The sequence below is a fragment of the Lynx canadensis genome, chromosome C1 (assembly GCF_007474595.2).
Source record: "Lynx canadensis isolate LIC74 chromosome C1, mLynCan4.pri.v2, whole genome shotgun sequence".
In the NCBI taxonomy this organism is placed as follows: Eukaryota; Metazoa; Chordata; class Mammalia; order Carnivora; family Felidae; genus Lynx; species Lynx canadensis.
This window is the reverse complement of record NC_044310.1, coordinates 104,347,909-104,363,545: the sequence shown is the minus strand read 5'-3', so window position 1 is coordinate 104,363,545 and position 15,637 is coordinate 104,347,909. Positions and strand designations below refer to the sequence as shown.

Sequence of the window (15,637 nt, the reverse complement as noted above, 5' to 3'; positions counted from 1 at the left end):
CCTGAGATCCATTCTCTCTTTTTCTGCCTCCTCCTCCCTCTCATTCTGTCTTTCTCTGTCTTAATCTCTTGTATACATGTACACACCTTTTCACCCTGTCCCTAGAAATATATTATTGCTCAAACCAGCTAGTAGGATAAGCAGGTTAGACTGCATTTGCAAGTTTTTCAAGATTTCTTTAGAGTAGGCTTCACCTCAAATCATCCCTGATTACCCAGATTCCAAGTTAATCTCCACTGAAGTCCATTCATTTGTTTGCTTTATTTGAGTGAGTCAGATTATCATGGGACTCACAGTTCAGTGTCTAAAGTTCCGGCTGTTTGTGCCCCAGTGCTTGCCCGGATAAGAAGAGGGAGGGGCTGTCTAGACCCGTGGGCACCCACTGGGCCGCTACTGCTGCCCTCCCTCTAGGGACTTCTGGTGTATCCTTTCTTGCAGCTGTTCTGGTTCCTGACATTTCAGCTCTAAATGTCTTCTAAGTATCTATCTTCTTGAAGGTAGGAAGTTACATTTTTCTTAGGACCAGAGCCCAAAGAGATTTCTAAATTCCACTGTTTCTGTTTTTGCAGTTCCTTATGTATAATCATACAGAGAATGGTGTCCACCAAAAATACCATTCCCACTGCCAGATAGAAAAGGACGTGAAACCAAACAGGAGTTGGTGTCTGGAGGCCTGAAAAAGAAAATGACAAAGAGAAGAAATGCTACTTAGAACCCAGAGGAATCTGGCTGAGAGTTCTGCTTGGGGGAGAAAGCTAGCTGACACCTGATATGCCTGTCCCCAGTGGAGGACTGGTCATTTCAGGGGGCAGAGAGGTGCTCTACCTGGGTTATGTGGTGTAACAGACCGTGGGCAGCCTCCTCATTACAGCTTAACTGCTAGGGCCCTGTCAGTGGACTTCCTAGTTTCTGACATAAATGCTATTTCTGTGCCATTTAATGCTTGAAATAAATTTGGGTTGAAGATAAACTTTTTTCCCCAGAGTCTTTGTTTTGGAGCTCACAGTTTCTGCACCCCAGCCAGATAGAGACACTTGGGCAAGTATTATGTGCAATCCACAAAATCCCCATCTCTCCAATTTACTGTGTGAGCTCCTGGAAATAAGAATTGCACCCCAGTGTCTTCATATCCCCATACCATGACAATAGATGGGAAGAACTCAATATATTGCTGATCAGACTTTTGGGGTTGAGGGCAGGAATGAGGGGGAAGGAAGGAGAGAGGAGAGAAAATAGAAAATAAAGAAGGAAAGAAGGAAATAAGTGAAGAAAGGAAAGGAAAGGAAATGAAGTTTATGAGAATATGGAAGTTATGAATCAAGAGTGGAGGGGTGCCTGGGTGGCTCAATCAGTTAAGTGTCCGACTTTGGCTCAGGGAATGATCTCACAGTCTGTGAGTTCGAGCCCCACCTCAGGCTCTGTGCTGACAGCTCAGAGCCTGGAGTCTGCTTCGGATTCTATGTCTTCCTCTCTCTCTGCCTGTCCCCTGCTCGCACTCTGTCTCTCAAAAATAAACAAACATTAAAAAGAGAGAGAGAGAGAGTGGAAAGGCCTGTTCATGGATTTTTCTTGAGTGGGCCATGAAATCCCCTTAAACAGACCTCAGCCCCAAAGGAGAAAAGGGCACATCTTCCTCTGTGCCTGGAAATTCCCCTTATTCTCACTCACCAAGCACTTGAAGTTCCAACTCAGGGCTGCGCTTGACAATACTGCCATCTTCTGTGGTAGCCTCACACCAGTATAGCCCTGAATCTTCTCTTTTAGCAGTTAGTATCTGGTATCCAGAGGATGTGTTCCTGCTCATCAGGATCTTGCTGCCCGTGTAGAAGGAGAAGTAAAGTTGCAAACCAGGTCTCTGTAGGAGCAACTTTGTTTCACAGCTCAGGTTGACCAGATGCCCCTCCAGGAGTGGTAACGACAAGGATGCTTTTAGCACTGGAGCCAGAAATAGCTCTAAAGAAAAAGTTGATGAGGACAGGGTTGCCTGCTTCAGTGTCAAGGTTCTTTTTACAGAAGATATACCCCCTTCCTTCTCGGGAACCCTGCTCCTGGAGAATGCATCCATGGACAATTTGTCCCACTTCCAGCAGAAAGGCATTCTTGGGGCTTCCTCATAGATATACTTACAGTTACCAGCTTCCTCATTTCCTACTGGGGAGAATACCTTCACACGGTCCATGCTTCCCTGAATAGCCATGTTACTGATTATATGACCGTGCCCTTTTGGTAATGGTTGCCCAGGAGTGGACACTGACCCCCACACTAGCCAGTTCAGTGACTCGTTGCTTGTGTTACTGCCTCAAAAGATAATCTGGGAAAATCCTCTCTTTCCCATAGGAATGAATTATTTTTCAGACAGAAAACAGTTGCTAGTAGTTAAGTGTACTAACATGAAAGAGTTACCATGAAGGCCATGTGCAAGCTGGAACAGAGGAAACTGCTTAGTTAGCAGATAGATGTTCAGAGAGAAGTAAAACCAGAGAGGCTTCAATGCCCCTGCCAGATAGAAAATGTAATCAAGTCCTAATGTCTTCATGGCTTCCATTTTTTTTTTTTTTTTTTTTTTTTAATGTTCATTTGTTTTTGACAGAGAGACAGAGCATGAGCAGGGGAGGGGCAGAGAGAGAGGGGGACACAGAATCCGAAGGAGGCTCCAGGCTCTAAGCTGTCAGCACAGAGCCGGACGTGGGGCTCGAACTCACAGACCGCGAGATCATGACCTGAGCTGAAGTCGGATGCTCAACCGACTGAGCCACCCAGGCGCCCCATTCATGGCTTCCATTTCTATGGAGATTTTATGAGATTGCTTTGAGTTATTTTCTAATAACTCTCCCACCCATTTGGAGTGAGTCTCTATTCCTTGCACCTGAAACAAAATTGATGAAATAGATCCTTACTATGCCCTGGCCTTCACTTTAGCTCCTGGGATTACGGATGGGGCGCTGTGGTTTACTGGAAAGAGCAACACACAGACCTAGGAGACTTCAGTTCTGGTCCCGGCCCAGCCACTGGTCATTGCATGGCCTTCAGCGAGGCAGTTGCCTCTCTGGAACTTAGTCTCTTCACTCACAAACTGAAGTGATGATTTATGATGGCCCTTAAAACTACAGCTCTATGACTATTCAGACACATACCTTTCACAGTGATAGAGACTCCTGGTGATGTGTAGCGATGCCTTCCCATGCCTGAGCAGTGATAGATGCCATTGTGACTCAGGCTGGTTTTCAGAATGGTGAATTCAGAATTCTGAGGAGAAAACTTAAAGGCCTTGTCATTTTGGTAGAAAACCACATTGTATACCAGCTTATTCTTCCATCCATGACACCTTAAGGTCAGAGGTTCCCCTTCTGTGAAGACTCTGCTTTGGACCTGGAGTAGTAGCCAATCTGGAAAGTGTAGACCCAAAATGTATGTATACAGTGGCAGAGGTACAAGGAGGCTTTCTTATCTTTTTCTCTTTATAACATTCCAACCTTATAACTCTGTTGAATTTGAGGCCTGTTGCCCATTCCTCAACTATCTTTAGCTTTGCTGGGAAGCAAAGTCTTTTCCAGCAGTTGTGCACACAGCCCCTTTTATATTCCCTTTCCAGATTTCATAAGTTGGTTGGGACAAAAATAACTTACTCTATGTGGTAAGCAGAATTCTAAGATGAGTCTTAGGATGAGTCACACTCTTGTGTAACTCCCTTGAGTGTGGATAGAACCTGTGTTCTATAGTGTGGATAGAACCTATGTTCAACAGAACATAACAAAGGTTGTGGGGAGACTCTTCCATGATGACGTTGCATTTTATGACTCTGTCTTAGCTGACTGGACCAAGAAGGTCTCCCACTGGCCTTAAAGAAGTGAGCTGCCATGTTGGGAGAGGGCCATAAGGGCTGGGGCCTGCCTCCAGAGCTGAGATCAGCCTCCACCTGACAGCCAGCAAAAAGATGGGGACATCATGTCTACCACATAAGGAACTGAATTCTGCCAATGACCACATGAGCTTGGAAGAGTTGCAGGAAGGAACACACCCTAGTCAATACCCTGACTGCAGCCTCTGCAGACCACCCAACCAAGCTGTGCTGGGAGCCCTGACCCATGGAAAGATAATAAATGTATGCTGTTTTAAGCTGCTGTGTTTGCGGTAATTTGTTACACAGCAATGAAAAACTAATACACTCCAAGTCCTGAGCAAGTTATTAATGGGATCCCAGGTGCTAAGACAAACACACAGAACAGCAAACATATCCAGATGAATATATGCTTCTAAATTGATAGAGGACACATACATCTGTGCAGATCAGTGATAGAGCTGGTAAAAACAAGCCCCACATCCAAGGAGCCTTCCCTTGTGATGCACACCTCTACACACAACTAAAGATGCTTCCTTTTTCTTTCCCTGGGGTAGGTGGTGTGGCTAAATGAGAATGAGGTTCTTAAAGGACAAAAGAGAAGGGACAGTAGTGCTTTTTCCCCTTCCAGAACTTACCTAAGAATGAAAGGCAGACACTCCAGTGCTAATAACAATAGCATGTTTTTATAGTTTTGGATGCTGCCACAGGGTTTCTAAATATAATCAATACTCTTCCCTCCCTTATTCCCGTTCCCGGCAAAATGGTGCTCAAAGACTATACTGCCCAAACACACTGACCCTTTTGCTTTATACATCCACAGATTTTAATATACCTCCATCAAAAACTGTCAAAAATACTAGTAATGATATAAAATATTCAAATGACACAATTAATAGAGTTGACTTTGTGGATTTATATAGAATGCTATAGCTTAGAGAAAATTCGTGTACTTTCCAAACACACATGCAACAGGTGCAAGCATGGACCACATATTAGGCCACAAGCAACTTTCAACAAATACTAAAGACCTGACATCATATTTAACATAAATTCTACCCAAAATGCCATAAAGTTAGAAAACGATAACAGAAGCCACCCTCCTAAAACACTTGTAAATAATTCATAAAGAAAAAGAAAAAAGAATACACGCATACTAATGAAAATTAAAAATATTTAGCCTTAAATGATCATGGGAATATTATATATCAAAATTTGTAGGATGCAGCTTTTGGCAGACATTACCAATTTCCTACTCAGAAGACATTTTCTCCATCCTCATCGCCTTGGAGCAGGTTGGGGACACTCATTCTAAGCCATATAATTAGGATGTAGGTCCTCGGCCAGCTGTATTTTTGTGATCTCACACACAGATTTAAATGAAGTGACTGTGAGTTAGGGTGACTGCAGTTGAATCCTCCACTGCTGATTAACTGTGGCAAAACATTTTTTTAATGTTTATTATTTATTTTTGAGAAAGAGGGACAGAGAGGGCACGAGTGGGGGAGGGGCAGAGAGAGGGAGACAGAGAATCCCAAGCAGGCTCCACGCTGCCAGCTGGAACCCATGAACCATAAGGTCCAGGCCTGAGCCGAAATTAAGAGCCAGATGCTTAACCGACTGAGCCACCCAGGTGCCCCTGTGGCAAAACATTTTTAAATAGGGTGTAGTGAGCACCAACCCAAAACCCTGATGTATTGTACTACAGGAAATGTAAGAACTTTTTTCACTGAAAAAAGAAAACAACATAGATAGTGAAAGGACAAGCCATAGAGTGGAAGATATTTGCAACACTTGAAAAAGGATTCATATCCAAAATATAGAGCTCCTACAAGTCCATAAGGAAAGACAACAATAAGGAAAAACTGGCAAAAAACCTTGACAGGTACTTTACAAAAGAGGACATCCAAACAGGCAATAAACATGAAGAATGCTCAGTATCATGAGTCATTAGTTTTAATGCAAATTAAAACTATGTGGTAACTGCTGCACATGCAATAGAATGGCTAAAATACACTGAATGTTGATGAGGAGGAGGAGCAACCAGAACTCTCGTGCACTGGTGGGGGTGTAATATGCTATAACCACTTTTGAATAGTAAAGCTGAATGAATATATGCACATTTTGTGACCTAGCAATTCCACATACGTGTACATATGTGCACCAAAAAACATGCATAAAAATGTTCACAGTGAAGGCATCTGGCTGGCTCAGTCAGTGGAGCGTGCAACTCTTGACCTCAGGGTTGTACGTTTGAGCCTCACATTGATGTAGAGATTACTTAAAAAAATAAATAAAATCTTTACTCCAAAAATGCCCACAGTGGTACTATTTATAAGAAGCCCAAACTGGAAACAACCCAAGAATGCATCAATAGCATGAATTAATATGGAATATTGAATAGTAATGAGAACAAATGAATTGCAACTTTACAACATGTATGAATCTCACAATGAACATGAGAAAAAGCAGCCAAACACAAGAGTACATACCCTACCATATCGTTTTCATTTATACGAAGAAGTTAAAGGACAGGCGAAAACCTATGGTGTTAGAAGTCATCATTGGGGGTAGTGACTAGAAATGGGCAAGAGGGGGGTCTTGGGGCACCTGGGTGGCTCAGTAGGTTAGGCGACCAACTTCAGCTCAGGTCACGATCTCGCAGCTCCTGAGTTTTAGCCCCGCATCGGGCTCTGTGCTGACAGCTCAGAGCCTGGAGCCTGCTTCAGATTCTGTGTCTCCCTCTCTCTGACCCTCCCCCGTTCATGCGCTGTCTCTGTCTCAAAAATAAATAAACACTAAAAAAAATTTTAAAGAAATGGGCAAGAGGGAGTTTCTATGATTTTGGAAATGTTCTATTGTTCTGTGTGCTGTTTATTTGGTGAAAAGTCACTGAGGCGTACCCTTAAGGTTTGTTGTAGGTGTGTTATACTTCAATAAAAATTTACATTAAAATGTAAGAGATCCATAATATAATAATATATAATACAATGTTAAAAATGTAAAAGCTATTATTCTCAAGAAGTCACCAATGCTGGGGTTTCTGGAGTCTGTGCAGAGGTAAAGAAAAATGGCCTCTTCCCAGCCCTGCTTCATTTTTTGTCACTTGAACCATGAAACACCACTGCTTCTGCTTGAACTACACACAAAGTCTCTTGCTAAAACAGTTCTGTCGGCTTGCCTCACACCTGTAGCCTGGGATCTGATTCCCAGAGTCCAAAGAGACTCATGAGGAACACCTAGCATTTCCTCTCACATTCCCAGTATTTTAAAACACATTTCCGCCAAAGGCAACCTAGTCCACATTAATCTAATTCTGCCCCCAGCATAAAGTTTTACATTATCAATTACACAGAAGTTTTACCCTAATGGTTTTGATTAACGAAAAAACACATTTGAATGATCTGTATTGACAATGAAACATTTTGCCCTAGACAGTATTGCGGTTTCCATTTCTTAACAAATAGAAACCTTTTACAGATTTAAGTGGGTAGTGGGTTTTTTTTCCCCCTTCTTCTATCCATCGTTGTTTAAAATGCTTCAAGTCTCACAGTAATTTCATGCCCAGAATATTATCTTACAGATATTCTATGAAATGTGTCCCAGACTATATGTATAGAGATGTGTATTGCAACATTGCTTGTAAAAACAAAAAACTGGAAACACAGAAGTTTAGTAAAAGGGAGAATGGCTAAATCAGTTACAGCACAGCCATACTGGCAGACATTTGAAAGTTCGTGGCAGATTTCTATTGATTTAAACAGACCTCCAAGGTATTTTAAGTGATGAAAGCAAGTGATAGGACAGTATATAGAGTAGTCTACCAACCACTTTTTTTTTTTTAAGTTTATATATATTAACAGTTTTGTTTCTACAGAAGGTGACTGTGGGAATAGGAGTTTGGGATGGGAAAGAGACTTCACTGTTCATCATTGTTCATTTCTCTGAATTCTTATTTACTATGTGCAGGCATAACTTTTTCAACAAAGTTACATAATTTTAAATAATAAAACCTTACAGTCTAGGTTTTACTGGAGACACCCTGCTCACAGCTGTCCCAGTTGGTGTGCTGTTGGGGCACAGTTTAAGGACCCTAATGTGATTTTCTGAGTGTCTTGACTTAATTTCACCTGGTAGGCGCATAGACCTGAGACTCATACATACTCCAATAAATCAAACACGTACATGTGGCATCCAGAAAGAAGAAAACACAAAGGAAGACCTTGTGATTTCCAGCTCTCCTGCTCCATGCCATACTTACCTCTGTGGATTTCCAGCCGTACTGGGTCACTTGGCACTGAGAGACCTGTTTGGCACCTGTATTCACCAGTGTCACTGACACTGGCAGCAGCGATTCTGTATCTGGGGGTCAAGGTCTGAAAGGCTGTGCCATTGAGAAACCACCGTGTAGAGCTGTTCCCAGGCAAATGGGGTCCCTCACACCATAAGGTTATGTTTTCCTCTTGAAATACACTGACCCATGGAGGCTGCAAGGTGATCACTGCCTTTGTAAGGTCTGCTTGGGGATAAACAACAACAACAAACAAGTGGAACAAAAGGAAAGTCTGAACAAGTGGTAAGGTTTTATGGATAGCACAAGGACAAAATATGTATTTAGATGAGATGGAAAAATAAGCAAGTGGGATCCTATAAAAGCCAGCCATTGCAAGTGTCCAGACCCCATGCAGAGAGCTCTGTTCATGTTATTAAATCTGCATCTGGCTGTTGGAGATTTGGGGTTCCTGAGAAATAAATGACTAATTTATTAGTAAACTAAGGCAAGCTGATTGGGGCTGGTTCTCTTATACTCTGGGCTATACTGTCTCTGAGGGTTAATCTCAGACCTTAATTAGCATCTGCATCAGAAACCAAGGCTCAAACTCCTCATTTCAAAGTCATTGGTACCTGTTTGGTTCTCTCTGAGAAGAAACCAAGCACTCAGCTTTTTCCTAAAAGGGACTGGTTTGGGAAAAACCCAGCAGAGCTACTTCTATGTTTTTGCAATTCTGGCCTTTTCCTGTTATTATGTACACACGTAGGCAATTCAGTTCAGAGGTCAAAGCTTTTGCAGAAAATCGTAGAAACCTTAAAACCCAGCATTTTATCAAAATCATACCCTAAATATAGGGGATTTTACATAATTTGTAATTCCCTCTTCTTTCTATCCTCTCCTGATACTCTCTTCTTCAGGATAACAAAACCCATGTGCAGGGATGTGGCAGAGGAAGAGACATTGAGTTTAAGATTACTCACCCGCTTGCGCACCAGCTGGAACTGTAAGAGACCAAAGAACAGGGACATAAATTGGTCAGCAGGAGATGACAAGGAAGGGAGAATCAAGGAGACAAAACTAACGTAGACTCTGAGGGGCCAGGTTAAGTCTCTTGAGTCTTTCTCTATTCCCTTTCCCCAAATCAGGTGCTAGTGGCATTGAACAGCCTATAGATGGTTATTAATGAGGCTTTATTTTGACATGATGCTTCCAGGCCTATTGTTACCTCAAAGTCTCTCTTCCCATCCTTTTGATATAATAAGCATGAATAAACCATGGAAGCACAAATACGGTTGTCCCCATACTTATGAGTTCTAGCCTATGATACCAAAGGAAGACAAAAAGTCTTGAGTCCCCAAAGCCAGAGCCAGTACCCTTCTAGCTATCCCCTGTAAGCCCAACTTACCCCAAAGAAGCAGAGCCGTCAAGAGCCACATGTTATTTCCAAGCTGATGGGAACAGTGAAGTCTGTAACATGCAAGACATTGAAGAGTTTCTGCTGGAGGCTCTGAAGCCAAGATTAGAAAAGAGGAAGGAAACTGCTTCTTCTGACCACTTTCATCACACTCCTTTTCTGGGAAATACATCCTTAATTCTTGAGTCATTCTCTCCTTGTTCTCAAACTTCTTAGCCTATCTCCCTTAGTTTGAAACTCTGGGTTTGGGGTTTATGAAACTCTCGGAATTCAAGGGAAAGACTAAAGTTTTTATTTATTGATATTCTATTTTGATATTTTATTTATTGATATTCTATTCTGACTGTATTCTCCCTTTACTAATTATTTGAGTCTAAAATATGGCAAATCCTCATTTCTATTTTTATAAATCTTTATTTATTTTTGAGAGAGAGAGAGAGAGAGAGAGAGAGAGACAGAGTGCGATCAGGGGAGGGTCAGAGAGAGAGGGAGACACAGAATCCCAAGCAGGCTCCAGGCTCTGAGCTGTCAGCACAGAGTCCAATGCGGGGCCCAAACTCAAGAACCATGAGGTCATGACCTGAGCTGAAGTCAGATGCTCAACCGACTGAGCCATCCAGGCACCCTAGCAAACCCTCATTTCTAAAATTGCTCCAAAGACTGGCCAGTGCCTCTAAAACTTTATCATTTGAATCCAGATTATTCTATATCGACCTGTATGTGACCCGTGATGAGTAACTCATTTATAAGAGCTCCCCTACTACAATCCAGCCTCTATTCCTCTGGGAATACGTGCAGGATCAATGTCCCATTTTTATTTTTTTAAAGCCACTCCCTGAGAGACATTATGAATTTGGAGTGTTTATCTTGGCTACATCAAAGAAAATTAACTGTTTAATGTAAATGCTGTAGAGAAGAAAAATAACTCACATACATGAATGCAAATGTCCCTAACAGGGGAGCTTCAGAGTATGGGGAGAAGCTCTATGCTATCAAAATGAGTTGGTTCCTAAGGCAGAGTTGTTTAGATATAGAGGGATTTTTAGGTATTCTATTCAGAAAGAAAGAAAACTAAACAGAAACTAGAATGCGTCCAATGAGTGCAAACACGGACTTGGGTAGCAATCTCACCAACAGAGAATTAAAATGATGACAAATAATGCTGTAGATTCAATTACTGGCCCCAATTTCTCCCCCTTCCTCAATCAGCACTGCCTCCACAGCCCCATGAGAGGCTAAGGATACTTCTTTGACCTTTGACTTTGGCTCATCCACATGACTTTCGGTGCCTAATGAAATGTGGATAGAAACAGCATTGTGCTCATTCTGAAACCCCCTGTGCTTCTGTGATTGTCACAACGAGAACACATTCTGACTAGCCAGCTATGTTGTGAGGCAGAGCTGTCCTGGCCATCATAGCCTGAAGTAGAGTTGCCCAAACTGGCCTGCAAACTTTGAAAAATAAAGGCATACTATTATTTGCCACTGATTTTTTGAGATTATTATACAGCAATAGCTGACTGACACAATTAAAAGCAAGGAAGAAAGGTCTAGGAAGGACTCAGGGGGTCCCAGTTCACTGAAACTTACATCCAAAGCCTATATTCATAATTATTACACTATTTTATCTCCAGTTTTCCACTGTGTAGATGTTTCATAATTTCACCACCTCTCTTAATGGGCATGGAGGTTATTTCCAATGTTTTACTGTTATCACCAGCACTGCAATGAATAGTCTAGTACCTATCTTTTATTATTTTCAGAGGACACATTCCTAGAACCAACATTGCTCAGTCCAAAGAAAAGTACATTTTTTTCTTTAGATAGATGTTGTCTGATTATCTGCTATCATTATAATCATCATTGCATATATTTATAGACTGTTTATTATGTGCCAGCCAAATATGCTTGCTATATCTTTTCTTATTTAGCCCTCACAATAAACTATGAGTAGACACTCTCATCTCCATTTTGCAAGTGAGGAAACTAGGGGTACCTGGGTGGCTCTGTCAGTTAAGCCTCTGACTCTGGCTCAGGTCCTGATCTCACAGCTCATGAGCCAAAGCCCCATGTTGGGCTCTGTGCTGACAACTCAGAGCCTGGAGCCAGCTTCAGATTCTGTGTCTCTCTTTCTGTTCCTCCTCTACTCACACGGTCTCTTTATCAAAACATATCTCAAAATAAATAAACATTTTTTTAATGAGGAAACTAATCAAATTCTTTTGTGTCTTTTTTATAGATATTCATATGATCTTCTAATGTTTATTTCTTCCTTTCTGATCCTTATATGGTTATGTTTCCATAGGATTTGAGTATATATATATTTTTCAGGAAATAATGTTTTATTTCTTAGTTTGCTAAATCACAAATGGATGTTAAATTTTATTGAATGCTTTTACTCTATAAATTGAGATAATGTGCTTTTTCTCCTTAAATTTGCTAATGTGGCTAATTATATTTATAGATTTACTATTGTTAAAAATACTCTTATATTCCTGGAATGCCTGGGTGGCTCAGTTGGTTGAGCTTCTGACTTTGGCTCAGGTCATAATCTCATGGCTGGTGGGTTTGAGCCCCCTGTCGGGCTCTGTGCCGACAGCTCGGAGCCTGGAGCCTGCCTTGAAATCTGTGTCTCCCTCTCTCTCTGCCCCACCACCCACTTGCACTCTGTCTCTGTCTCTCAAAAATAAATAAACGTTAAAAAAATACTCTTACATTCCTGAGTAAATCTATTCAGCATGATTTATTCTATATTTTTAGATATTAATGAATTTGGTTGCCAGTGATTTGTACTTGAGATTTCTGCATTTACATTCATCATAAATTGCACCAGAAGTTTATCAACACTATTAGTCTTTTCAAAGAACCAACTTGAGATTTTGTAAATTTACTTATTGTATCTTGATTTTTCTATTTTAATTATTTTTTGTTTGTTTGTTTGTTTATTTTTGAGAGAGAGAGAGAGAGAGAGAGAGAATGTGCACGTGTGCGCAAGTGGGAACAGGGGAGTAACAGAGAGAGAGGAAGAGAGAATCTCAAGCAGGCCCCATGCCCAGTATGGAGCCAACACAGGGCTTGGCTCAGTCTCAGGGCTGTGAGATCATGACCTGAGCTGAAACCAAGAGGCAGGCTTAACTGACTGAGCCACCCAGGCAGGCACCCCTGCTCTTATCTTTATTATCTTCTTTCTCCTCCTTTCTTTGGGTTTATTTTGTCCTTTTACTAATTTTAAGTCTCATGCTAAAGCTATTAATTTCAGCCTTCACTTTTTTTATAATTTATTTTTTAATTTTACATCAAAGTTAGTTAGCATATAGTGCAACAATGATTTTAGGAGCAGATTCCTTAATGCCCCTTACCCATTTAGCCCATCCCCCCTTCCCACAACCCCTCCAGTAACCCTCTGTTTGTTCTTTATATTTAAGAGTCTCTTATGTTTTAGTCCCCCTCCCTGTGTTTATATTATTTTTGTTTCCCTTACCTTATGTTCATCTGTTTTGTTTCTTAAAGTCCTTATATGAGTGAAGCCATATGATATTTGTCTTTCTCTAATTTTGCTTAGCATAATACCCTCTAGTTCCATCCATGTAGTTGCAAAAGGCAAGATTTCATTCTTTTTGACTGCCAAAATATATATACCACATTGTATATATATACCACATCTTCTTTATCCATTCATCCATCGATGGACATTTGGGCTCTTTCCATACTTTGGCTATTGTTGATAGTGCTGCTACAAACATTGGGATGCATGCGTCCCTTTGAAACAGTATACCTGCATCCCTTGGATAAATACCTAGTAGTGCAATTGCTGGGTTGTAGGGTAGTTCTGTTTTTAACTTTTTTTTTTTTTTAATTTTTTTTTTAATGTTTATTTATTTTTGAGACAGAGAGAGACAGAGCATGAACGGGGGAGGGTCAGAGAGAGAGGGAGACACAGAATCGGAAACAGGCTCCAGGCTCTGAGCAGGCAGCACAGAGCCCGACGCGGGGCTCGAACTCACAGACCGCGAGATCGTGACCTGGCTGAAGTCGGACGCTTAACCGACTGCGCCACCCAGGCACCCCTGTTTTTAACTTTTTGAGGAACCTCCATACTGTTTTCCAGAGTGGCTGCACCAGTTTGCATTCCCACCAGCAGTGCAAAAGAGATCCTATTTCTCTACATCCTCGCCAACATCTGTTGTTGCATGAACTGTTCATTTTAGCCATTCTGACAGGTGTGAGGTGGTATCTCAGTGTGGTTTTAATTTGTATTTCCCTGATGATGAGTGATGTGGAGAATTTTTTCGTGGGTCAGTTGGCCATCTAGATGTCTTCTTTGGAGAAGTGTCTATTCATGTCTTTTGCCCATTTCTTCACTGGATTATTTTTTTTCTGGGTGTTGAGTTTGATAAGTTCTTTATAGATTTTGGATGCTAACCCTTTATCTGATATGTCATTTGCAAATATCTTCTCCCATTCTGTCGGTTGCCTTTTAGTTTTGTTGATTGTTTCCTTTGCTGTGCAGAAGCTTTTATTTTGATGAGGTCCCAATAGTTCATTTTTGCTTTCGTTTCCCTTGCCTCTGGAGACATGTTGAGTAAGAAGCTGTTGCAGCTGAGGTCAGAGATTTTTGCCTGCTTTCTCCTCGAGGATTTTGATGGCTTCCTGTCTTACATTTAGGTCTTTCATCCATTTTGAGTTTGTTTTTGTGTATGGTATAAGAAAGTGGTCCAGGTTCATTTTTCTGCACGTCTCTGTCCAGTTTCCCAACACCATTTGCTGAAGAGACTATCTTTATTTCATTGGATATTCTTTCCTGCTTTGTCAAAGATTAGTTGGCCATACATTTTTGGGTCCATTTGTGGGTTCTCTACTCTGTTCCATTGATCTGAGTGTCTGTTTTTGTGCCAGTACCATACTGTCTTGATGATTACAACTTTGTAATACAGCTTGAAGTCTGGGATTGTGATGCCTCTAGCTTTGGTTTTCTTTTTAAGATTGCTTTGGCTATTCAGGGTCTTTTCTGGTTTCATGAAAATTTTAGGGTTGTTTGTTCTAGCTCTGTGAAGAATGCTGGAGTTAGTCTGATAGGGATTGCTAGCCTCACACTTAATATAAAAGTATAAGGGTTTCTTTTTATTGTAATTACTGCTATTTTTGCTGCATTTCATAAGTTTGGACTCATGATATTTTCATTACCAATTACTGATAAATTTTAAAATTTCCTTGACTTTTTATATGGAGTTTTTTCTTCTATATGCCGTTTTTCTTTTTCCATTTCCCTCTTCTCATGGTTTAGAATTTTTACATGCTATTTCTATTCTTTACTGATTCTCCTAAAAGTATATCATGCATATTTTATATAAGAAATTATAAAGATCATCACCAGGATGAAAACTTAAAGAAAAATCCTTTCACCAACTTCATGCTCTAGGCAGTAGCGAAAACATATTACCAAAACTCATTGTTATGGAATTCTAATGTATAGAACGTTTCCTATAGAAGCTTCCTATAGGAGCTTCCTATAGGAGCTTTATTGTATCACTTTTTCCCTCAGACTATTTCAACTTAATGCAAATCTAAGATGTTATCTGCATACTATCAAAACTTTCAACATTCTATGCAAAAGAAATGACCTCCTTAATGACAACAGAATCCAGAATTTCTCAGAACTTTACTATTGGTGATACTATTGGTGGTGGTGATTCCTTAATATTCTGAGGAATTAGTGATGAATGACGGTGATATTTTCCTTTCAGTAAGTAACCTATGAGAGGAGACAGACTGGAGTAGTGGTAAGGAACTACAAGTGAAATTGATGTCTGAAGATCATTTTATGATGCAATACTACTTCAGCTATGCTTTGAGCCAGAGCAAATTTATGTTTCATTTTGGTAGCTCTATTGCTGGAGGCTCTCTGCGGTCTATGGGTCAAGTAAGGCAAGAATTTCCTTCCTACACAGGACATGAGGGGTGAATAGCATAATTTCAGTTGTTCTATCAATTTCTCTATCTCCTAAGAGAACAATCCTCCTTTCCTGATTCCCAATCCATATACTTAATTGTGTCTGATGTCTCTGGAGACTACTTTCCACCTAAATATTGAGACTACAATCCTAAAGCCAGC

The 15,637-nt window shown here is 40.8% G+C and overlaps 1 protein-coding gene across 1 annotated transcript; it reads right to left on the bottom strand.

Moving 5' to 3' along the window:
* Window positions 1–242: 242 nt before the first annotated feature.
* Window positions 243–9,623, bottom strand: FCGR1A (Fc fragment of IgG receptor Ia). The gene is given in 7 exon segments (XM_032594374.1): window positions 243–468; window positions 471–673; window positions 1,669–1,953; window positions 3,135–3,386; window positions 8,100–8,354; window positions 9,092–9,112; window positions 9,517–9,623. Coding segments are annotated over 7 exon segments (1,125 nt in total). The 5' UTR covers window positions 9,548–9,623; the 3' UTR covers window positions 243–390.
* Between the last annotated feature and the right edge of the window lie 6,014 nt (window positions 9,624–15,637).